The sequence below is a fragment of the Onthophagus taurus genome, chromosome 1 (assembly GCF_036711975.1).
Source record: "Onthophagus taurus isolate NC chromosome 1, IU_Otau_3.0, whole genome shotgun sequence".
NCBI classification, from domain to species: Eukaryota; Metazoa; Arthropoda; class Insecta; order Coleoptera; family Scarabaeidae; genus Onthophagus; species Onthophagus taurus.
In genome coordinates this window covers 13,921,334-13,945,360 of record NC_091966.1, presented here as the reverse complement: position 1 = coordinate 13,945,360, position 24,027 = coordinate 13,921,334, and the positions used below count along the sequence as shown (strand labels likewise).

The 24,027-nt window shown below is 31.0% G+C and overlaps 4 protein-coding genes and 1 long non-coding RNA gene across 8 annotated transcripts; 3 read left to right on the top strand and 2 right to left on the bottom strand.

Moving 5' to 3' along the window:
• The first annotated feature begins 517 nt into the window (after positions 1–517).
• Positions 518–7,504, top strand: LOC111429410 (zinc finger and BTB domain-containing protein 14-like). 4 transcript variants are annotated; one of them, XM_023065319.2, is made up of 6 exons: positions 5,448–5,518; positions 5,770–5,785; positions 5,972–6,412; positions 6,473–6,971; positions 7,048–7,107; positions 7,178–7,504. In XM_023065319.2, the coding sequence occupies exons 3-6, from the start codon at positions 5,972–5,974 to the stop codon at positions 7,354–7,356; spliced, it is 1,179 nt and encodes a 392-aa protein (XP_022921087.1). In that variant the 5' UTR covers positions 5,448–5,518; positions 5,770–5,785; the 3' UTR covers positions 7,357–7,504. The 4 variants fall into 4 exon arrangements, with proteins under 4 accessions (XP_022921088.1, XP_022921090.1, XP_022921085.1 ...); XM_023065320.2 differs by lacking the exons at positions 5,448–5,518; positions 5,770–5,785 and adding an exon at positions 518–575; XM_023065322.2 differs by lacking the exons at positions 5,448–5,518; positions 5,770–5,785 and adding an exon at positions 4,880–5,171.
• Positions 7,505–11,668: 4,164 nt separating this feature from the next.
• On the bottom strand, positions 11,669–13,300 carry LOC111429411 (DNA polymerase delta subunit 2). Its single transcript, XM_023065323.2, has 2 exons — positions 11,963–13,300; positions 11,669–11,898 (listed from the first exon to the last, which is right to left on the bottom strand). Exons 1-2 carry the CDS (start codon positions 13,179–13,181, stop codon positions 11,789–11,791), a joined length of 1,329 nt encoding a protein of 442 aa, XP_022921091.2. The 5' UTR covers positions 13,182–13,300; the 3' UTR covers positions 11,669–11,788.
• Positions 13,301–13,504: 204 nt separating this feature from the next.
• LOC139430392 (uncharacterized) lies at positions 13,505–14,848 on the top strand. The gene is made up of 3 exons (XR_011640873.1): positions 13,505–14,002; positions 14,083–14,236; positions 14,329–14,848. It is a non-coding gene; the product is annotated as an uncharacterized lncRNA (long non-coding RNA).
• Positions 14,849–14,918: 70 nt separating this feature from the next.
• LOC111429409 (ATP-dependent RNA helicase DDX18-like) lies at positions 14,919–16,279 on the bottom strand. The gene is made up of 4 exons (XM_071197311.1): positions 16,107–16,279; positions 15,400–15,884; positions 15,165–15,345; positions 14,919–15,112 (listed from the first exon to the last, which is right to left on the bottom strand). The coding sequence occupies exons 2-4, from the start codon at positions 15,877–15,879 to the stop codon at positions 14,934–14,936; spliced, it is 840 nt and encodes a 279-aa protein (XP_071053412.1). The 5' UTR covers positions 15,880–15,884; positions 16,107–16,279; the 3' UTR covers positions 14,919–14,933.
• Positions 16,280–16,641: 362 nt separating this feature from the next.
• Positions 16,642–23,962, top strand: LOC111429408 (RAD21 cohesin complex component verthandi). Its single transcript, XM_023065313.2, has 5 exons — positions 16,642–18,608; positions 18,667–19,314; positions 22,654–22,779; positions 22,841–22,996; positions 23,055–23,962. The coding sequence occupies exons 1-5, from the start codon at positions 16,935–16,937 to the stop codon at positions 23,178–23,180; spliced, it is 2,730 nt and encodes a 909-aa protein (XP_022921081.1). The 5' UTR covers positions 16,642–16,934; the 3' UTR covers positions 23,181–23,962.
• The last annotated feature ends 65 nt before the right edge of the window (positions 23,963–24,027 follow it).

Here is a 24,027-nt window from a genome sequence, read left to right as displayed (position 1 = left end):
ATTTTTTTGTTTTATTTTTTATACTATAACCAGTATTATTGATCATAATATTGAACATGAATTTTATTACGGACAACTATTATAATATGACTTGCTCACAATTGCGAAATTCAACATCACGTTAGTGTGCGGAAAAACCACGTCGTGCACTAAATGCTGCTCAATGCAGTAAAAAAGATAATTTTATAAAAAAAATTATTTGTATTTAGTTTTAAAAAAATGGAAACTGCGAATTTTTATATTTAACATTTATAATGTTAAATATTCATGCAATATTATTTTTTATTTTTAATTAGCAATAAAATATAAATTGATAAATATTTCGAATAACAAGAAATAGTAAAATTTAATTAACACAAAAATTAGAATATTTTAGGAATATTTTACAGTTAAATACCAAAAGGGGAGCTAAGCGAGGTTGCGAAAAATCAATATATCCCCCTTTGGCGCGCCCATTTGCCCCCGTTCGTACCCCTCTATACGTTTATCCGGGACTCGGTTTGTTCCAGTTCGGTGCTGTAAGTTCTAAAAGTCGGTGATTACGCAACAAAAATAACCATAAAATAGAGAAAAAGGTAAGAATTAATATTAAACTTAAATTTCCACCACAAAAAACTAAATATAAGATACATTAGGCTATAAACATAATTTTTAAATATTTTTCTATATTAATGTTGAATTATTTTCCATTTTACCAGTTAAATTGATAAAAATAAAAATCAAAATTATGTTAGTGTAAACATAGCTCATTTAATTTTTATATCAGGATTATCTCAATTTCTAAACGGGAGATTTAGAGCATGATACTCACTAAAACATCACCCGATCCAAAAAACGATAAGATCACAAACCTTTTCTTTTTGCGATATAATCAACATTTAGCGAGGGGGTGCGAAATTTGCATTTTAATTTTTAGTTCAGCTATAAATAAATCTAATAATTTGAATTTTTGTAGGTATTACCTCATGAATTATACAATATTTTAATAAATAATTTGTAACTCTATAATAAAATTGTGATGCTTTTATCGGTACACGTATTGGTAAATAACCTGTATATGTATATTTTTAAATACAGTGTGGTTATAAAAAGAATCAGTAAAGAAACGACCAAAATGTCGGCACCCTTTATACAGTAAAGATGTGTTCGTATATAACTGATAGATGGCTCTCCTCGACTTTTGCAACTTTTGAAAGCATATTGTTACTATTACCTTTTAATTTTCTATAATTTGTTTAATAACCATAAGCAATAATTATTATATATTATTTATAACACAGTATAAGAAAACTCCTTAACGGCAGAACCTTTCCCCATATCCTCCAGCAGTTTGAATGTCATCTTAATGAATAATGAAGAACTTTTGTTAATGATTAAGTTGGTGATGTGGCTAATCTTGGTTGGAATTGTTTTGTAGAAGGACACCTTGAGCATTTTAAATAATTGATTCCATGGACTACTATTACAAGCTAGTCTGTACTCATTGACTACAATCGTTGTAGATAAATAAACCTTTATGTTAAGTTAGGCAAAAATCTTGCGCAAATTAACTTATACAAAATCCATAAGGTCCACTACAATTTTATTATTTATAAAATACTCATCGTATAATTATGCCAATTATTGAAGATATTGTTATGACAATATCAACGTTTCTTGTTTGAAAATTTCAAATAACTTTCACCGCCTCTTACCGAGAGTACTCCTTACAGATAATAAACATGGTTTTCAATAAATTTTACTCTTCGTAGTGGAAATAATATCTTCACAAAATCACTACTATATTGTTACCTATATCAGCCTAATCACAAGTTCATTCTATAGACATTGTGTTTCATTTTCATGGTTTAATTTTAGTTAATCATATTAAAGGAGAGGTATTCAAAGATTTAATAATGAAATAAAGAAGAGATCAATAATCAACGTAAAAATGAGTATGCCAAATTCAACGTAATGCAATTCATTATTTTCCTTCTTATTATCAGTTTATTGAACATTCAACCCTTAACCATATAGTAACTGTTACTACATGGTAACTGAAATTTTTGAATCCCTTATCGATCCATCTTTCTGTACATAAATTTCAGAAAATTCTCAAAATCATTTTGCTTTCTGTAATGTATTTATACATCCCAGTATCGGTATCTAATTGGCAATAAGTACATACATATATCCAAAAATTATGAATTGTATCATTTGGTTACAATGACCGATAAAGATTGTAACAGCTTCATCAAAAACTCGTTAATTGCAAATTTTTGTTTTCATTGAGCAACAGTCTAGTTCCACATTTGTCCCACATTGTTGTTCTTTTCACGCATTACCTGCATCCTTCTTCTGGTATATACAGGCTAGTGACCATAAAAATCGCCAATTGTTGTATTACCTGGTCTTTCAGTGTATTTGCTCCAGAGCTAGGTAAACATTTCCTGACCTCCTTGCCAGCATAAGCAAGTACTTACAGAATATTCAATCTTAACAGCTTTGGAAGTTTGTTTTTACTTTTAGTGTTGTACAACCAAGTCTGTACCCAAGCCACGCATTGACTAGACATAATATATATTCATCAAGTTAGTGAAGATTGGGAAGTACCATCGCTTAGCTTTACTTTGTGATTTGCGTAGGTCCATGAGAGAATTAGCCTTGTCAACTCCTCTCATACGCAATATTATCTTTCACGAATTGCAACTCTTCATCTTAGGAGTAATTTAGGTCATGTCTAAAAATGGTCTGTTTTGTTTTACGATTAGTACCGAACAGTCTGGAGGGCGTGATATATTTTGTGGTATTCCGTAGGATAGTTTTTCCCTTATGTTTCAGTTTGCTTATCGGTAAACTTGTAAGTTCGCTTCACTGTATATCACTCATACAAAAGTTTCGGATTTTTGTAGTATCATCGACTGCTTAAATGGTAATATGGAAAGAATTTTTCTCTGGTGAAAGTGTCATCTGTGTTAGATCTTCCTTACCTGTTTATTGTTGCTATCCCTTTTATTTCCCGAGAGTCCTTTCTTCATTTTGTTCGGATTATTTTTCTGAATTCATCTTAGTTTCTTTTCTTACTAGCTCCTTCGTTTTTTTAATAATTCAATATTTGTGTTATTGACAACACATTCAATTCTGCTTCTTCAATCCAATTTTTCTCCAGTTCCTTCTGTTTTCATCTTAAACTCCTAATGTTCTATATACCCAATTTCCACGAATTCCTTTCCCCACCATTCCCTTTGCTTTGGTCATCATAGTCTGAAACTTGTCTTAATCGTTAAGGTTCAGTGTCTTACTTCCTTGTACCAAAATACTTTATAAAATTTGATTAGTATATTAGAAAGTATAACAGGGTACTAAAACATGTAACATGTTACAAAGCAACTACAACTACACTGTGTTCATTAATTATCGTAACCCACGTGACCTGTGTAATATCGGCTGCATATCTCAATATGTAGTGGTAACTTGGATAATTTTAAATTAGTAACCAGATGTTGACAGCTTGGTGCTTTGTGAATTTCCGTATTTTCTTTGTTCTTTAACTGCTGTTTTTTACTGCCTTTATATTTTTCGAAACAGTTGTTCTTAGAACTATTGTTGTTTCTAGCGGTTGCTTTAAGCGGTAAGTCAATAGACAAATCAAAATAATCATTACTTTCAACATCTATGGGTACACTAAAAATGATTTTAAATAAAAGGACAGAAAGTTAGACCTTTTTTATATTTAAAATATGTTTTTAATTATTAAAATATATCTAAATATATAGGGTTTCCCAAAACTCCCGGGACGGACTTATAAGTTTTGAACGAGTGAAGAAAAAATTTTGGAAATTTGGAGATCACTAAAGAGTCATAAAAGTTACATTCTTAAATAGTTTAGAACTTCCATGCAATGTGGAGTTTTTTTTTTTTGGGATGATCGCCCCTACATTTTTAAACAGCAACCCCATAAACCAAAACCCTATATCTTAATTCTTCAAATTATGAAGGGTTGACTACCAAATGGGAAAATAAAATGTTTTCATGTTTTTTTGCACGTTTATTACGATTTTTCTTTGATCTGGCAATGACCTAATGGCTCATAAATGGAATTTTGAACCATCAGGAGCATATCCCTAGTGATAGTGGTGGTTCCCTAGTGATTGGAGTGACGAAAATCCACATTTAATAAGAGAAGATCATACTCAGAGATCACAGAAAATTAATGTATGGGCTGGTATTATGGGAAAGAATGTAATTGGCCCATTTTTTATTAATGAAAATTTGGACGGAGACAGATATCTGCAACTGTTAGAAAATGAAGTGATTCCAAGTGTACGTGCCGTATGTCCTAATGGTATTGACAACAAGATGGTGCTCCTTCACATTTTAGTCGCGCAGTCCAAGACTTTTTAAGCCGCACGTTTCTAAACCGTTGAATTGGTAGAACAGGTGAAATTGAGTGGCCACCACGATCTCTTGATCTAACACCACTGGATTTTTTCTGTTGGGGTTTCTGAAAAGTAGAGTTTATGCAATAAAACCAAAATCTATGAATGATTTGGAAAATCTCATATTTGAAGAAACTACCAAGATCACTAGGGATATGCTCCTGATGGTTTATGAGCGTTTGGGTCATTGCGAAACCGAAGAAGGTCGACAATTTGAACATTTGTTATAAAAATCGCAATTAAACGTGCAAAAAAATATGAAAACACTTTATTATCCCATTTGGTAGTCAACCCCTCATAATTCTTGAAAGAATTAAGATATAGGGTTTTGGGGTTGTGTTTCTTTTTCCATTACCTTTAAAATAAGGTAAAACTCGATAGGGATTGCTATTTAAAAATGTAGGGGTGGTCATCTCCTAAAAAAACTCCACATTGCACGGAAGTTCTAAACTATCTAAGAATGTAGTTTTTATGACTCTTTAGTGATCCCCAAATTTTCAAATATTTTTCTTCACTCGTTCAAAACTTATAGCTCCGTCCCGGGAGTTTTGGGAAACCCTGTATTTTAAACGGATTTTAAGGGTAATGAATTGTCGCCATCGTTTTTAGGAACTTTCGTCACGTTGTAATACCAATCTGTGATATTGGTTGCATACTCTGTACGATAATTAATTAACACACTGTATGTGAGAACAATTAAAACCGTTAACCACTATTTAAAATAGGAACATAACCAACAGTGCAATTAAAGATGTAGGTATTTAACTTTAAACTGTAGTTTCTTCTTATACAAACCAACAAAATGAGAATACAAATGTTGAACTGGCTTTAACACTCCAATGTTACTAAATACTTTAACTTCAGCATTACATATTTAATATAAAAGATAATAGATTTTCCTCATAAGTTTGGGTAACTTGGTACATGCGCTTTAGGAATCTTTGGGGAAATGCTATTCTTACTGTCCTTACTGTGTTATGTTATAGGCAACCAAAACGAGTTTTAGTTTAATAAAAACATACATAAAAACAGTTAGTGAAGTATAGAAACGCAATATTTATCACAAAAAATAGTGTTAATACGAACATAATTCTTAAAGGGTAAATAGCAACTGTTAAAAGTTATGTTTCAGTAAAAATTTTACAATTTTAATCTTACCTAGTAATAACTTTAATAATAAACATAACCTTAATCTGAGGAAAATTGGACATATAACAAGTAAAATTCTACAAACCTGAGAAATCTATTTTATTCCTACAAAAGAAATGGGTGTTTTTGATGGAAAGCTTTATCTTATTGTACTAATATTTTATTTAATACTTAAAAAATAAAGATCAATTTTATTTTTCAGTTTGTATTCAATAAAAGTAAGTATTCTCCACACTGATTTTGTTAAGTAGTACAAAAACAGAGTACCTAATAATAAAATACAACTAAATAGTATTTATATGGTGCCAGTTGAAGTTATATCTATTGGTTATTTTTTCTCTTTATATTAATAACTTAACAAAATTAGTTTGTATACAAAATTAATTGAAATTAATCTGGTACAGATGACTACCAAAAGAGTTCAAATTGTATGGGACAACCACTTACGCAGTCTATCTGAACTTTTCACCGACCTGTATGAAGACACTGAATTCACTGATGTTACTCTTTCATGTCGAGAGGGTTTTGTAAAAGCGCACAAAGTCGTTTTATCCGCATTCAGCCCCTATTTCAAACAAATATTCCAACACAATCCCTGCAAACATCCCACAATTGTGTTTCGAGATGTCCACTCAAGAGACATGAGTTTCATCATTGAATACATGTATAAAGGCGCTGTAGATGTCGCTTCAGAACATCTAATTTATCTGATGAAATTGGGTAATGATTTAAAAATTAGAGGATTTGAAGATTTTAGAGACTTCAGAGAATTTGGAGCTTTTACACCTCACGAACATTCTGAACCTCTAAATTCTATGGATTGTGTAGTTACAGAAATGAGTGTTGTGAGTTTATTAAACCAATTTATATTTTTATAATTACATTTAAATAAAATATAATTTTAGGGTGATAGCACAGATAAAGTTAATATTACTAACATTGAAAATGAACCTGAAATAACCATAAAAGATGAAACCTTATCAGATTGTTACAGTGATGACTCAAATAATGATACAAGAGATGACCAGAGAAAAATCTACGAAAGTAAACCATTTATATGTGATTTTTGTCAAAAAGGATTTACTCGTACTTCACATTTAATTCGACACAGAAGGGTACATACAGGGGAAAAACCCTTCAGATGCATGGTTTGTGATAAAATGTTTGCAAGGCAAGACAAATTAAAATTACACACTCGAGCTAATCATCAAGATTATCTTGATATTTTCACAAAACGAGATATATGCGAACCACAGGAAATTGAACCCGAAAAGAATATCATCGATAATAATGATTTGATAAAAGAGTATAAAGTTGAAATAATGCCAACAGAAATATCTACTACAAGTGGAGTAAAACGCGGTAGAGGGAGACCGAGAAAGGCACCTTTAATACCAAAAAAAGGTGTGATACGATTAAAAAATTTTTAAGAAATTCATTAAAGAGGAAGTTTTTTTTTGGATGTCTTTTTTTCTTTTAGTTATAATTCAACCTGACGCGTTACAACCTAAAAGAAGTCGTGGAAGACCACGAAAACATGGTAAGTAATTACTAATTTTATGAAAAAAATTATTTAAAAGTATAATAAAATTTTATTTATACATTTTTAGCGTTTGTTCCTAAAAGCAACAGGCCTAGAGGAAGACCTCGAAAAGATGCGAATCAAATTACAATAAACAGCCTTTCAGAATCGATAATTGCTAAAATGCAAGAATTTGAGAATATAGAAATTGACAACAAATGTTTTCTACAAGAAAATAATGTAGTAACAGAACTTCCAGAATGTTAGATTTTTGATATTTTTCCACTTCGATTTTTTATAACATATTTTATAAACTTTGAATTTTCTTTTTGTAAAAATGTTGTATTACATGGAGATTAATATTAACATTTTCCATTTTTTTTTTGTAAATAAAACAATAAATTAAAAAGATAAATTGTTCTTTTTCAGTACTTAAAATAAATTAAGGGGGGATTTCGACCTAGAAATAGTAGATCTACTTTTTTTTAAGCCACAGTGAGTGCAAAACGCGCTAATCAAGATTCACAAGAAGTAATTTAACTAAAAGATGTCAAATAATAATGACACAAAATAATTTTAAAAATCTCAAAACAATTTCTGCTTAAAATCGTGATAACATCAAGTGGCAAGGAGAAACCGTGCGATAGCAAAGAACTGATGAATTCCGGTCGATATGATTCCTATTTATCGTAATTGAAAAATAATCCTCCGTCTCAAACCCACACGAACAATTGGGGGACTGTAAAATATTAATTTTATTATTTTTTGAGTACTTTGGCTCGCATCAAGTGATTATTCCTCCATATGGGAATGACGTTTGGGAAAATAAAGAATTGTTTGTTGAGACCGTGCAGTTGATAGAGGGTAGTTTGGTTGTTTATACTGATACTCCCAAATCTGCAAGTGGGGGTGTTGATTGTGCTTTCTTGATACCTACTATTGATTACCACAGAGGCGGCGCTACCGGGGGGTGCAAGGGGTGCACTACACCCAGGCACCGCTTAAAAGGGGGCGCCGGCGCTTTTTTAATGTTTTCTCCAACAATATCTTATCTTTCTTTTGCAGTATTTAGACCTGTCAGCAGTATCTAGTCTTCAGAAAGCACTATTTAGTTTTTTAGAAACAGTATCTAGTCTTCTGCCAACGTTATATATGTTTTGTTCTTTATACTGACAGCAACTTCTTTCTGGGTGTCTATCATCATCTTTTTGGGAGCCTCTTATGATCTATACGGATCTTGTACCATCTGGTATCTCATTTCTGCAGTTGTTACTTTGCTTTGCTTAGACAAGTCCATTGGTTTCTTGTTCATATTCTTTGCATTTTTTTATTGAACACATAGGTATTGCCACGAAAAATCATGTTTGGTTTATAATCAATTTTTTGTTTTCTCTGAACAGTAATTTCAGACTTCATGTGGACTTTGAACAATGTAATTCCGGTTTTTTGCTGAAGTCTAGTTTATAACTATTGCAATTTCAGACTTTTTCTTGCAAATTAACCTTCTGACCAGAGTATTCCCGACTGTTCCCTTAAGTTTGGTTTTTCACCAGTATAATTCTTAAATTTTTGCTGAAGTATGGATTTATCCAGTCTTTTTTAAGTTTATTTATATTTCTTTGATTATATATTTTTTTTTAATTAAAATGAATTGTTAATTTTTCCCCCGCATTTTGGCTGTGCATTTGCAATTTTGCTTGTAGACCAATTTTTACTCCCGTCACGTCAAAATTAGGTTAAATCCGTTATTAAAGATTGTAATAGCCAAGAAGTTGCGCCTTCAATCATCGTTTCACAATATAAATGTTTCGGAATGAAATCAAAAATTAGCGGATTTATCCACTTATTACTATTTTATGATTCTGTAGCCAAGCATCGTGCGAGCAGCTCATCATTAGTCATAAATCATGACAAATAGGCTTCAATTTTTCTAAAACTTGCAAATTCAGCGGGAGACTTGATGACGAAAATTTTAAATGTGCCAATTGATTGAGTTTTATGACGCTTACACCAACTGTCCAGCCTTCCGGATAATTTTAATGTTAAGTCTTTTCATCTCTGGAGCTTTTATGATAAAATTTTCATCTGCCAAAATTTCTTTGTTCATATCTTCCACAGATCAGAACATCTTCGGTAGCCACTAAGCCATACAGAATGTTTCTGTAAGTCGTGGCATAATTTTAATCACACATACTAGAGTTAAAATGATGAAAATTCGTGTAAGAATTTTTGGTCTAAACCCATAAATGGCTAAGATGTGGGAAGTTAAGAAATTTTCAAACATTTTCAATATGGTTTATCTTAGAAAGATAAAATTTTTGTAAACAGTGCAATTTTATCATGAAAAATCACTTTTGAAAATATGCAGTCACGGGATCAATGCTGAACAACCTCAATTATGAAATGTTTTGATTTCCGCCCATGAAAACAAATTGTAATTGGAGCAGTACAGCAACTGTCAAATCATTACCCAACATTCGTCAGTCGGCAATAGTTGTTAAAATGACAAATAATTACAGTTTTACTGAGCAAACTGACATGCTTTTAACGTTGGGAGACTGTTTAGGCAATGCTAACACAGTGGTGAAATGATATTGTAAATAACTGATGATACTGTTGATATCAACATTTCGGAATATCCAAAAGTACGGCTTGGCGTGTACCACACGGACAGCAATTGTATCCATACCACTAGTCGACAGTATAAGAATTGAAAATTGCTGGTCATCCGTTGCGAGTACAGTTTTGCCATACTATGATGGAAAAATGTGCTATTGATGCTGCGTGTTTAGAAAAAATACTTTTTATTGGTGACCATTAATTTGACATACTGCTTTAATTACGATTTATTTTCATGGGCGCCTATGATTAATGACAGTATTTCATGGATGAGGTTGTATCTTTTTATTGGAAATAACCTTTGTGGACACTGTATAGTATTGACCCCGTAATTTCATACTTTCAAAAGTGATCTTAAATGATTTCTCATGATAGTATTGCATTGTTTGCCAAATTTTATCTTTCTAAGATAAACCATATTGAAAATATTTAAGAAAATGTAAGAAACGTAAGAAAGCATTTATGGGTTTATACCAAAAATTTGTACACGAATCGTCATTATTTTAACTCTAGTATTTGTGATTAAAATTATGCCACAACTTACAGAAACATCCTGTATATGGAAGGCTTATAATATGAAAGATAAATACATAACGAAGATAAATAATATAAAATAAAGCAGAATGGACTAAAACCCGCTTTTTAAAATTTCAAGTAATAATAATATTTATTCATGCCAAACCAATTGGTATCTCCTATGTAACATATAGACATAAATCTAATCTAAGTAAAATATAAAAATACAATCAGAACTTAAAGACAAAACACAAAGACAAGTCCAGACTCTTCCAGAGGATTAACGTTAGTTTGTATTGAATTAGGCAAGATAGCTAGAAATTTACTTATTAAATTGGTTAGCAGTTATGTTTTAATGCACAACGTAACTTTTTTGGACTTCCAGGAATCAAATTACTTTTTAATATAAGCCTGTAAAATACATAAACTAAATAATGATCTGAAGTGGCCTACACTCAATTTTCTTGCATTTCAATATGTCACTGATAGCCTCACAATATTTTCTAACGATTTTTTAATTCAACTTTGTTAAAATGTAGTTTTTAAAATTCTCTATTTTAACTTTTGGTGTAAAGGAAAGAGGAAAGTAATTCTCAAAGTCCTCTGTCAAATGAATTACGGTATTTCCAGATTCGCCAACTCCCATATGCTTACACCTTTGCGGTAGTAATGTAGTTGGAGTATATCAAAGTATACGATGTAGCCGAACCTCAGAACATAAAACCAAAATTTGTATCAGCACCTGTAAGGTTTATCTTTAATGAATGTGTACCACTTGACGTCCAAAGTGAGGGATCGCCACTTTGTGTACGCTGTGGTTCTCCTCAGCTGAAGCAATGTTTTATTCAAGATCATCTTTAGCAAGATCTCTAAGACTGTAAAGGTTACAAAATCACGCCATTGATGATCAAGATTCCAAATGCGTGTTCTGCCACTCGAAAGGGCATAAATAGACATTAAAATTTTTTCCTTTGTGATTATCTATTTATTAGCAAACGAATAGTTTCTTTAACATAGTTATCAATATAGCCTAACACGTTCACTGCCGCCCTAGTGATTTGTTCAATTTGTTTTCTAATGGCCAAAGTATTTTAATATAAGGTTTTTGTTTGAAAAATACATTTTCGGCATATTTTGAACTGAAAAAATATAAGTTGATGTCTGTCATAGCTCTATGTAGAAAATTGACTAATAGCAGCTCCATTAATCATACATGACCTTTGAGATGGAGGTTGTGACATTATTCAAGAGACATTAATGACCTTTGTTATTATTATGGTGTTGTACACCTTTCAGAAAGAGTACAAGATAGATTTTTCCACATTAATTTATAAACTGTTACGTTGTATTCTTCTTTATCACTTCATTTTCATCTGTTAGTTCCAGTATTTCCATAGATATAGTTGCAGAAAATGAATATATATTGGAATTATCAACATATAAATCTGAGTTAACTAAATTTTATTAAATTAAAACAAAAAAAAATATTTTCCAATTATTTGTGATTATAAATAAAACAATAAGCTAAAAAAATTGTTCTTTATCACTATTTAAAATAGAACAATTAAAGAAACACCATCTCTGTACACTCTAAACTTTTCAAGTTCAACAAACAAATAGAAGAAGTAAAGGAAAAATCTGGAACACAAACGATCCTCACAGCTTCCCCACAATCTAAAATAAAAAATGGTTCATATATTAGTAACTACTAATAATATTTCTGCTATGTTCAACTTACCATTAACAATTTTTGTATCGAACTTCTTTTGATTCCCAGCAAAAACAACATGTGGAAAATTTTGAATAATAAATGGATCTTGGTCATAATACGGAAAACAAGCGAGAGTATCAGGTGCACTTGGTGCTAAATGACCCCATTTTAAACAACTTTCAAGTGCTTCAATGGGTTCCTCAATATCCGTGTAATTCAAAACATTGTTGATGGGTTCTCCAGATGTACCAAGTATCCGCATTTCAGCTATTTCGAATTCGTATGGGTTTGAAACGCGATTAAATGATTTGTATTGAATTGTTTGTGGGAATAGGCAATGATGGAGTGGTTTTTGAGGTAAAACAAAATTGGAGGGATCATTTTGACCGGGCATTAAATCAACATCAATCGTTTGTGATAAATCTGATAGAAATAAATCGAGTGATTTTATAGCGTCTGTTAATAAATTATTGGAACTTATTGGGGCTATAGTTGATTTATTAAAATTATTTAAATTGGTTTTATTACTGGAATTTTTAATTGCCCCACCAGCGATTATAATCCGAACAATTCTCTTTGGATCAACATTATTAATTGCTCCGAAAAAACCTTTTATAAAATCAGACATGTTTTTTAATTTTAAACCACGATTTTCACTGTTAACAAAGTTTAAACCACTCATAAAAACTATATAACAATCATCATTAATAAGTGGTTTTTCTATTTTAACTTCTAATGTTGGAAACACGTAATCCATAACGATAAATTTACTTTTTACATCATCATACTGACCAAATAAAGCACAAACAACCCCAGTTATTAAGCGTTTTACATTAAAATCTTTATCAAAATCTTCTTGAACCACTAATTCAAATCGTTGAAGATCATCTTCAATGTATAAAGTGTCGGATTCATCTGTAAAATGATCTGGAATTGGTTGTGGCACTAAACTGCTTGCTTCACAAAGTTGTTTTAAAACTGAAGGCTTTAGTTTCATGTTTTTGAATATAGTTCCGATTACAATACATTTTTCGTAATTTTCTTCAGATAATCTATGTAATTTACAAACAGGATACTCGTCTTTCCATTTCATCTTTATTACATTCATTAAATTTTTAGTCATTTCAGATAACCGAACTGTATATATCCGATGATATTGTTGATTGTAGTCTTCTGATTGCCTTACGAATCTTTCTGATAGATTTTTATAAGTTTCGGAGTTTCTTTCATCGAAAATCTCCGGCATTTTTAGTATGAATATATTTGACAGCAACAAACAAAATAACAGAACATAACCTCTATTATAGACATTTTAGATTGTTTGGCGGTTACAAGGCTGGCAACCTTAATTTTTAAAATTACATAATCTTCGTTTATATTTATTTTAAAATGAAGATTACTAAATAACAACAAGAATTACTTAGAAGTAAAGTAATCTTAAAATAAAATTTACTAGAAATACTTTACGAACATATTTTCTATTTTCATTTCATTTTTAGATGTTTAGCTACCAACTTATTACTTATTTTTAAAACTTTAATGATGAACAGCAAGATCCGTTGAGTAAACATACTGTATAAGAATCAAGTGAAGATATTGGGACTGCAACCAATTTTGGGGGAAATTAAAAAACCTCCTTTAATCAATCCAAGCTTTCGATTGTAATTTCAATCATCATCAGGGAGTACTACAAACAATAAACGGAACAAAACGGTCAAAAATAAACCAAAAGGGGACGAAAGGCTCACACGAGCAATCGCTACTTACATTGAGAGGCTAAGAACGTCTAAAGAACGTTGATGTTAATGAAACCCCATATAAAAACATAACTTATCTACCAAACGGCAGTTGTTACTCAAAAGCGACGACGAAGAACACAAGAAACCTTAACAACGACGCCAAAACGCTACGACCATTTTGTGATCGAGCGTTTTGGCGTCGTTGTTAAGGTTTCTTGTGTTCTTCGTCGTCGCTTTTGAGTAACAACTGCCGTTTGGTAGATAAGTTATGTTTTTATATGGGGTTTCATTAACATCAACGTTCTTTAGACGTTCTTAGCCTCTCAATGTAAGTAGCGATTGCTCGTGTGAGCCTTTCGTCCCCTTTTGGTTTATTTTTGACCGTTTTGTTCCGTTTATTGTTTGTAGTACTCCCTGATGATGATTGAAATTACAATCGAAAGCTTGGATTGATTAAAGGAGGTTTTTTAATTTCCCCCAAAATTGGTTGCAGTCCCAATATCTTCACTTGATTCCTAACGTAGTACAACCAGTACTTCCACCCACTTTAATACTGTATAAGGTTATCCAACTCCATATGAACGCTGAATATAAAATTAAAAAAATATTAAAATATAAAGCGAAATTTAACGTTTATAATTTTATTATTTTTAGGTTATCCAACTTGACTCGGTTACCATGGTGATTAAGATCCAAATATTGCAGGTGCTTGTCAAAATTGAATTTAAGTTTTTTTTAAGGGAAAAGTCTTATTTAATTGGTTTAAAAGGCTGTACTTAACTCAAAATTGGTTTATCTAGGGTATTATAAACAAGGTAAGTGGATTAAATTAAAAAAAAAATATTTTTAGATCAATTAAAATTTACAAGAATTTAGGGTAAAATAACAATTAAAACTAGAACTAACTCTAGACCTAGAAAGTTTTAGGTTTAGCCAGGCGTCTTAAAACACAATTTCTTATAACTTCGCCTATAAACTTCGTTATTAGTTCGATTTATTAAACTTAACACGATTTTTATCCAGTTTTTAATTCGAAATTTAGAAAAACGTAATTCAAGAATGGGTTGAGATATTGTGATGAAATAACAAACATTTTGAAGTAAATTTAATGAAGATTAATTGTGTCATAATTTTATATTTTCTATAAACTTCATTGTTATTATATTTTAAACTCAACCCCTTTTTTAAAGTTTGAATTAAATTGGAAATTGTGTAATTAATAAAGGTATGGAATTTAAAACCAATAAAAATTAAAATACTTATTTATTCTTTTTTACATTAAACTTTCTTCTTACACCTTTAACTGTTTTAAAGACCTTTATAGTCTTCTCCTCAGCAATTTTACGATATTCACTCTTAACTTTTTTTGTGTCACTGTAATATCCATATCCATCAGTACCTTTCCTTTTTATCCTTGCAGTGGATTCAACTGGTTCATCTAAAATGGCATTTTTAATAAAAATTTTAATTTTCTCCATAAACTTTCCTACCTATTAAATCAACAGCAACAGGAACTTTAAATCCAAAAGAAAGACACAATTTCTTTAACACCAAGTTTTTCACATTAAATATCTCCTTTTGTTTTAGATTATTGTATGATCGTAGATATGCTTTAAACGCCTCTTTCGCCGAAGTATTTAATGAATAACTTTCAGAAACCAATTTTTCAATCTAAAATTTTAATTTTATTCAAATTTGCTAACTTTTGTTAAGAATTAAGTTTACCTGTAATTGAACTTGGGTAATTTTGCTCCAGGTAAAGTTTAATTGATTAGGTTCCACCAAAAATGATTGTTTCAAATACTCTAAATACTTAACTTCAGAGTTTTGTAAAATTAATAATAAATTATTAACATTTTTATTAAGAATTGATTTGAATCGATTTATTGGTTCATATAGAACTACCCAATCAAAAATTGATAAATCCAATTTCTCTTTTATAATAACATCACTATTCACCAATATGGGAATTGACGATTTTGAAGAAATTAAAGCATTTAATTTAGCTCCTTTATTAACAAGTTCTGTGTTCAATTCTAGGTTATGAAAAAGATCATTATGGTACACAGATGAAGCTGTTGAATTAAAAACAACAATAATCTTTTTGTTACGGTTCTTTTTAAGAAATGTGAATAAAAGTAATAAGCGCTTCTCAGTTGGACAGGTAACATAACCTATGTTTATATCTTCACTTTCAAAGCTCATGATTTCTAAAAAGGAAAAGAAAAATAAATTATTGTTAAATTAAGAGATGGGAAGGTGAAGTTAAATCGGAGAGATCTCAGTTAAATATAGCTCAATTCACTCATCTCAACTCGCATTTTCCAAAGAAAGGAAAAACGAGGAAACAATCATATTCGCCTTTTTATTACATCATTGAAATTAAAATATAAATTAATTTTAATAACCTAACCTCACTTTTAAAAACTTACCTTATTGAATTTATTTATTTAATGATAATCTTCTTCTTTATTATAATAATTATTTATTTAAGATGAATTAATTTAGTAGACTTTTCGATTACATTTATACTTTTTAGTAGATTTCAAACTTAAACGACGTGGAAAAATTTAGGTTAACTGTGACACATGTGATTGACATGTATTTGACATAAAAACGAATCAAATTTTTTAAAACTTAATTTAAATAATTTTATTTAATAAATTTATAAATAAATCGATTTTTTTTACTTAATTAGCATTTCTTGTGTAATAAATTTTCATAAAAATAAAAATTATTTGTTTCTTGGAAATCCTGATTAATAGAACTCTTCCTAACGGTATTTATAATTGACGCAAACTTAAAAATCCCAACGTAAACGTTGTTTGTATGTGGAGAAAAGAAATAATTATCGTGATTACAATATTTTAATGTTATTTGGTTTAAAATAAAATTAAATTAAGGAAACTTTTTAACCCCCGCCTTTTCTAAAACTACACCAGAACGTATCCTGCAAGCGTCACCTAACGCCATTTTGACATAATCCAGTGTTTACAGTTTACAGTTCTTGTCACACTTTTTATCAAAGCTTTTTGAGTTTAAATCAGTTTTAAAATAATTAAAATTTATTTCTTATTTGTTTATACAAGCCTAGTTATAATAAAATACAGTGTAAACGTTTGTATTAAACCGGAGTGAAATGAACGACGAAAGTTGTGACGACAAATTTTGAAGGATGAGCTTTTGCTTCAAAATCCTAACCTTTTAAGTTATAAATCTTAAGTTTTAAACTTTTTAAAATCAATTAATATACACTCAAAATGTTTTACGCGCACTTTGTTTTGGCCAAAAAAGGCCCCCTTGCGCGTATTTGGCTTGCAGCTCATTGGGATAAGAAACTAACAAAAGCCCATGTTTTCGAAACGAATATTGAGAAATCCGTCGATGGTATTCTACAACCAAAGGTGAAAATGGCTTTACGGACATCTGGTCACCTACTTTTAGGTGTTGTACGGATTTATTCTCGCAAAGCTAAGTATTTACTGGCTGATTGTAATGAGGCGTTCGTTAAAATTAAGCTCGCTTTTCGACCTGGCATTGTTGACCTTCCTGAGGAGCATCGGGAGGCTGCTCATAATGCTATTACTCTTCCCGAAGTTTTTCATGATTTTGACACCAATATGCCTGAACTAAATGATGTAGATATTGAAGCTCAGTTTAGTTTAAATCAATCAAGAGCGGAAGAAATTACAATGAGGGAAGATTATGGTTCTATGTCGTTAGTTTCAAATGATGATGGATTTGGTGATATGGGGTTTGATACGGAGGCTCCGGATTTGATGAGACACGATGAGGGAGTTGAGCCAACTTTAGAAGGAAGTAATTTGTTGTTTGGGGATGGATTGGAGAGAGATAATGAACCTGGAACATCTGGAATGGGTCGGGGATACTTTAGAAGGGATGATGAAACAGATGATGGGCGCAATGTGCGAGGGGAAACATTTCATGGAGCTGGATTGTTTGAGGGAGGATTATTTGATGATGCTCCAATGGGCGAAGGGCCTAATATTGAAGAAATGAACCGCGAAAATTTAAATTTAAGTCAAATTGATCGGTTAAATCCGAATTTAAGCCGATTAGAGCCAGGGTTAACACCAAATTTGAGCCAAATGGAACGTTTGGCTTCAAATTTGACTCAAGATCCTGTCTTAAATCCCAACATTATTGACCCAACACATTCAAATCAAGCTCGGATAGATCACGACAGCGATGATGACCTTGATTTTGATGCCGGTGGTGGCTCACCTGGTTGTTTTGATAGCGATGATGATGATGGGGATTCCCAAAAAGGTTTGGGTGCGTTAAATCGCCCCGAACAAGGTTTGAATAGAAAAGATCAAGAAGGTGGTGTACCAGTGTTAAATCAAGAGTTCCCTGTTGCTTTTGGATCAAGACAAGGAGATGATTCCTCGGAATTGAGTCAATTTCCTTCCGAATTTTCAGTAAAGCATTGCCAAATTTGTTCAAGAGAACCTAAATCTGAATTGATACAACCTTGTTCTAAACATCCTCTATCTTGTTCAAAACATTGTCCAGTTTGTGTGACAAATCAACCTCAATCTGATTTAAATCAAGATCCAAAACAATTGGCGTCAAAACACCAAGACAATTTTGATCAAAATCAACCAGCAACTCCTCAAGATCAAACGCTTCTCCTTCAAAATGAAGAGGAAAGTTTTGCTCTTGCCCCTGTTGATGCAACAATACTAAAAGGATTTAATAAAGCGAAAAGGAAGAGGAAGCTGATTGTTGATGAAGTCAAAAATATTTCTGGGGAAGAAATGAAAAATCAACTAAGCGATACTACCGATATTGTTACAAGTTTGGATTTAGCCCCACCTACGAAACGCTTGATGCATTGGAAAGAAACGGGTGGGGTTGAAAAACTTTTTGCATTACCTGGAAGAGCGATACCTGCAAGATCTTTATTTGGAGTAAATAAATTTCAAGTTTTTTTAATTACTTTTATTATTAAATTATTTCTTTTTATAGAATTACCAACGTCATTTAGTATTAAAACCGATTGGAACCGAAGACTTTGCTATGCTTGGCGACGCAGATTCTTTGGCACTGGATCAAATTCGCGAAGCCGAAGAGCACCATCAACAAACTCTTGACCCACCTACTCCAGTGCCTGCACGCAGAGGACGTAAAAGAAAAAATCTTGATGACAGCATTGAGAAAACGCCTTTACACCAACCTGATCATGACATTCAATCAATTTTGCATCATGAAGAATCTTTGGGCGCAATTTTAAGGCCGCCCACGCCACTACAACCACCTCCAACGCCTTTAAGAGCACCAACCCCTCTAAGACCAAGTTCTGCCTTTATGCCACCACCAACCCCGGCTTCTTTGACATCAACAATCATGCCGATGACACCACAACCGCTTCCACCAGCGATTCCAACCCCTGATTTAACTGGTTCAAGTCAAATTATTCATCAACATCAAGAAGAGTTGCATCATATGGATGAAATGCCACAATTGCAACCAGATCAGGTACAGAGCTTATTAGATGGGCATCATCATCAAGAGGGGGGTTATAATAGGGATATTTTGGGTGATGAAACACCGTACCATGAAGGATTGGATGATTTAAATGGAATGACGCAGATGGATAATATGGGATATGGACAGGTAAAATTTGATTTACAGGAAAATCTCGATATAATGGACTACTATGGGGAATCTCTTATAATTTATAATAGCCAAAGTCAATAATTTTAATGCACAGAAATTCGGACAGCTATTAACACCGTTGCGTTCAGTCTACCTGGCTCTATATTTATTCATGATTTTTATTATATTTATGTTATCTAGCGCTGAATAACAACTAAAACTAGATTTAACACTAGCATTTATACATCATATAGACAACTTGGGGAATATCTATGACTATGGAATAGAACAGCTTGTGTAATAACCCGGGTTGGATTCTATTTATGAATGCTAACATATACAGGGTGTCTCAGCGAGACCGTTCATTAGACATTTATTAGATATTTATTACTTCTTTTTCTTAGAAGGTGAATTCTTGATGCCAGTGAAATGAAATTTTTGCGACTAACTTATTTTTTTTTATTTGTTTGCATCGACGGACACTAAATTTTCAAAGCGCACTTACAATAAAAAATTAATAAAAATATGAAACAAGCAACCCAAGTCGCACGAAATAATAATTCTAATTGGACCCCGTTATACAACACTTGACTAAGCGATATTTTATCGTTTTTAGATATTTTCATGCTGTCTGGTTAGCAAAGGTGTAACTTATCTTAGAAAAAATGCAGAATACCGAAAGAGTAAAATACTATTTGTTTTAAAGGATAAAGCTAAGCGCCAAGCACGTTATACAATTTCAAGTCTGATTTGCATCATCCATCTAAGAACCGACTTACATAGATACACCAAGAAATTCTACAATAGATAAAATAGATGAACCTACAATTTCGGGCCAGTGTCGTTTTCAAGATGTTAGTATAAAATTAAAAGTTTGTCTTTTATTTTATATAGAATTTAAGTCTAACTAGTGTCGGCCCTTGAGTATCTTCACAGACTCTACAAATAGATTAACTTCTCTCATCTTATCCATTTTACAAACGACAGCGGTAGATAGCGCTAGTTAGCATAAGATATTACTATGTTGTATATTTTAAAACTTCTAGTTGTCAATATCAACTTTAATTTTATTATTATATTCGTAATCTTCATAAAATAACCTTTAAAGTGAGTCCATACTTGACGCATTTATCTCAAAAAACCAAAAAGTTCGAACTTTCAACTTTTAATTTTGACATATTTGTCAACTTCATAAAAAATCCTTTAAAATGAGTCCAAACTCGACATTTACCTTTAATATTAATGGAAACATAATCACTTCCGGTTTAAACCGTCAACGTCAATTTTGACATATTTGTCATCTTCATTAAAAAAACATTTAAAATAAGTCCAAAGATGACGCACTTATCTCAAAAAACCAAAAAGTTAGAATAAAAAACATTAAACCCTAAGTTAGCAACAATGAAGATAGCAATTTAATTTTTAAATATTAATACCAACCTTATTTTTTTAGTTTTTTTTGTGTCAAATATTAAGACATTTTATAAAAATTAATAATGTCAAAATGACATTGATATTTCAAACCGGAAGTTTATATCTCGTGAAATATTGGAATTAAACGTATCATGTTTGGACTTATTTTAAAGGATTTTTCACGACGATTACAAATATGTCAAGATTGACGTTGACATTCTTAACCGGCAGTTGATCATAACTTCAATAATATTGAAGATAAATATGTCGTGTTTGTACTCATTTTAAAGGATTTTTAATGAAGATTACAAATATGTCAAAATTGAGGTTGACATTTTAAACCTGAAGTTAGTTAGCATATAATAGAAGTTTTATAACTGAAGTTAATCTAGTGTTAGTCACTTTTCCGCACTTTCTTTTTATTTTTAACGTGTTTTTGGGTAATTGATTAAAAAAAATCGTCGATTTTCAAGCCACATGATGATTGAATTTTTCCCAAGTTTCTTAATATTTCGTTTGTTAAAAAAGAGCGTTCTTAAATTTTAACCTGTAAACGTTCGTCCTTAATTTCATTTTACAACTTTTTAAACTTTAATTTTGTAAATTAGTAACTAATAAGCTGATTTCGACTTTGATATGTGATCTTTTGAAAACAAAAAGAAATATTAAGAAACTTGTTTGTAAAATGGCTAAGACAAGAGATGTTAATCCATTCATAGAGTGTCTGAAGATGGCCAAGGGCTGAAACTGGTTAGACTTAAATTCTATATAAAATAAAAACTAGTTTAAAAGTACAAAGTCAAACTCTAGATTATTTTCTTCAAAAAATTTTACACGAATCGTCATCATTTTGTCTCTAGTTTTAGGGATTAAATTTATGTCAAGACTTACAGAAACATCCTCCTGTATAATCGTAAGCGGCTTCTGTGCTTGTGATAGCTGTCATCAGTGTTCTGTGATAAATTTCAATAGGTTGAGCCTGTCTATTTTGAGAAGAATTCTTATATTTTTAGAGAGATGAAGACGAAAATCCCGTTTTTCTCAACATTATTCATTTGTCGCTTAGTCAAGTGATGCATAACGCGGTCCAATTAATCCTCAACTCTGGGGTTCTGGCCAAAATAAAAATTTGAGAATTCAGATTTAAATATTATCAATTGCGTTGTTTTCGACTAAAATATTTTCAGATTTCTAACACTTCCGGTTATACCGGCAGTTGCCACCTACCAAAACATAATTTTTTTAAATGGCATACCCCATATTTTATTACTTAGTCGTCTTCGGCGTCTCATTTTAGTTATGAGACTTAGTTATGGTACTTCCAAATTTCGAAAAGTTAACGTGTCATAGTAAAATGACCAAACGATCTAGACAGCCGTTCTCGGCCCCAAAACATACTCCATCATGTTGCTTAATCATGTTCTGAATCCTAAAAATCTCAAATATCCCAAAAATCGAGTGTTTTCTGATCTTTCGAACAAATTTCTGCTAGAACAGATCTTTTTAGAAAAAATCTAATAACTCTAGAATGGCCGAATCAAATTGGAAAAAGTAAAGTTATTCATAAACTTTGAAAATAGCCAAATTCAAAGATGTAAAAATATATAGGATGTTCCATTTAAAAAAATATAGTAGGTGGCGACTTCCGGTACAACCGGAAGTGCTAAAAACCTGAAAATATTTTAGTCGAAGAGAACGCAATTGATTATACTTAAATCTGAATTTTCAAACTTTTATTTTGTCCAGAACCCCATAAACTTCTAATGAACGGTCTCGCTGAAACGCCCTGTATATATTTAAAAATACTGATGTATTAAATAGATAATATTAATAGTATGACTTAAAAATATTTTGTCCATTCTAATGAGGTCAATTATATCGAGGTTTTACTGTATTAATATAATTTTGATAATTAAGTTAATTTTGATTAAAAAATGTTTTTAGGGTGATATTCAAATGGCTAATATGGGTTATGATGAACATAATGCTGATGGGTTACCTGGAGGGATGTCTGAAAGGGTTCAATCGCCATGGCAAGGCGATTATGATCTTCCCCATTCTGCAGATCCAGTAAGTGCTTTTCTCTTAACTAAAAATTTTCTTCCAAAAATTAACCTTTTTGTTATAATAGGCTGATGAACAACAAGTTGATGAGTCGGATGAACAATTTGAAGAAAGAGTCCTTAATAAAAGAGCTTATCAAATGTTTACTGTTGTTCGAAAGAAACTACAAAATACCAATCAAATAACAACAACGGAAATGTGCTACAGAAACAACAGGAAACAGGTATATTTTTTAATACTTTAATATTTAATGTATTTCATTTATTTTATTTTAATTTTAGGCATCTCAAAAGTTCTACAGTCTTCTTGTCTTGAAGAAGTTTCAAGTTTTAGATTTAGAGCAAAATGAACCTTATAGCGAAATTTTTGTCATAAAAGGACCAAAGTTCGATTGTCCATCGTTATAAGTTTTTATGGTAATTAACAATTTTCTCCTTTTTTTTTTTTCAAATCTTTACCTTACGAATCATTCTTTTTTACTTTTTTTTTTTATTTTTGAGCATTATGTGTACATACGAACATATCTATGTAAAGGTAAGTGTTAATGAGTTTTGAATATGATTGATTTCTATTAAAAAAATATATTAATATAAACATTTTTGATGTAAATAAGTAAATAATGTTAAAAAAAAAAGCATTCAAGATTATGTTAAATTTGACAATTCTTTAGTTCATATTAACTAGTTAGTCAATTTAAATCAGTCATTTTAATTAAAATTTGAATCAAAATTGAAAAAAAAAAAACAAGCAATTTTGGTTCAAAATTTCTTTAACTTTGGCGCAGTTTATTATAGTTATCTTCGAGAATTCTTAAATGAAACATTTTCTTGAATAATAATTAAAAAAATAAAAAACATTTTGTTGTAGTTTAAGATTTAACCAGAGTTGTAAAACCTTTAAAGTTTCAGATTACTTATACTTTTTTCAATATTTAGCTATGTTACCTTCATTTTTACCCACTTTATATTCATCGCCTCATATTTTAAGTACTTTAAGTATTATTACTATATGATATATTTTTTGATTTTTGTAATGAAACACCTAATTTTTTTTTCAAATTTTAGGTGTTTTAATTACCTTTAAAAGAAAGAAGTTTAGTTTAATATATTATTTTTTTTTATTCTTATTCTTTCAAAAGTGTTGTTTTTTAAAATAAATTGTCGAACTAATAAATTATTTCGAGGAAGAATAGTTTTAATGATTGGAAAACCCATAAATATAACATTTGTGATATTAATTGTTTGGATACCAAAG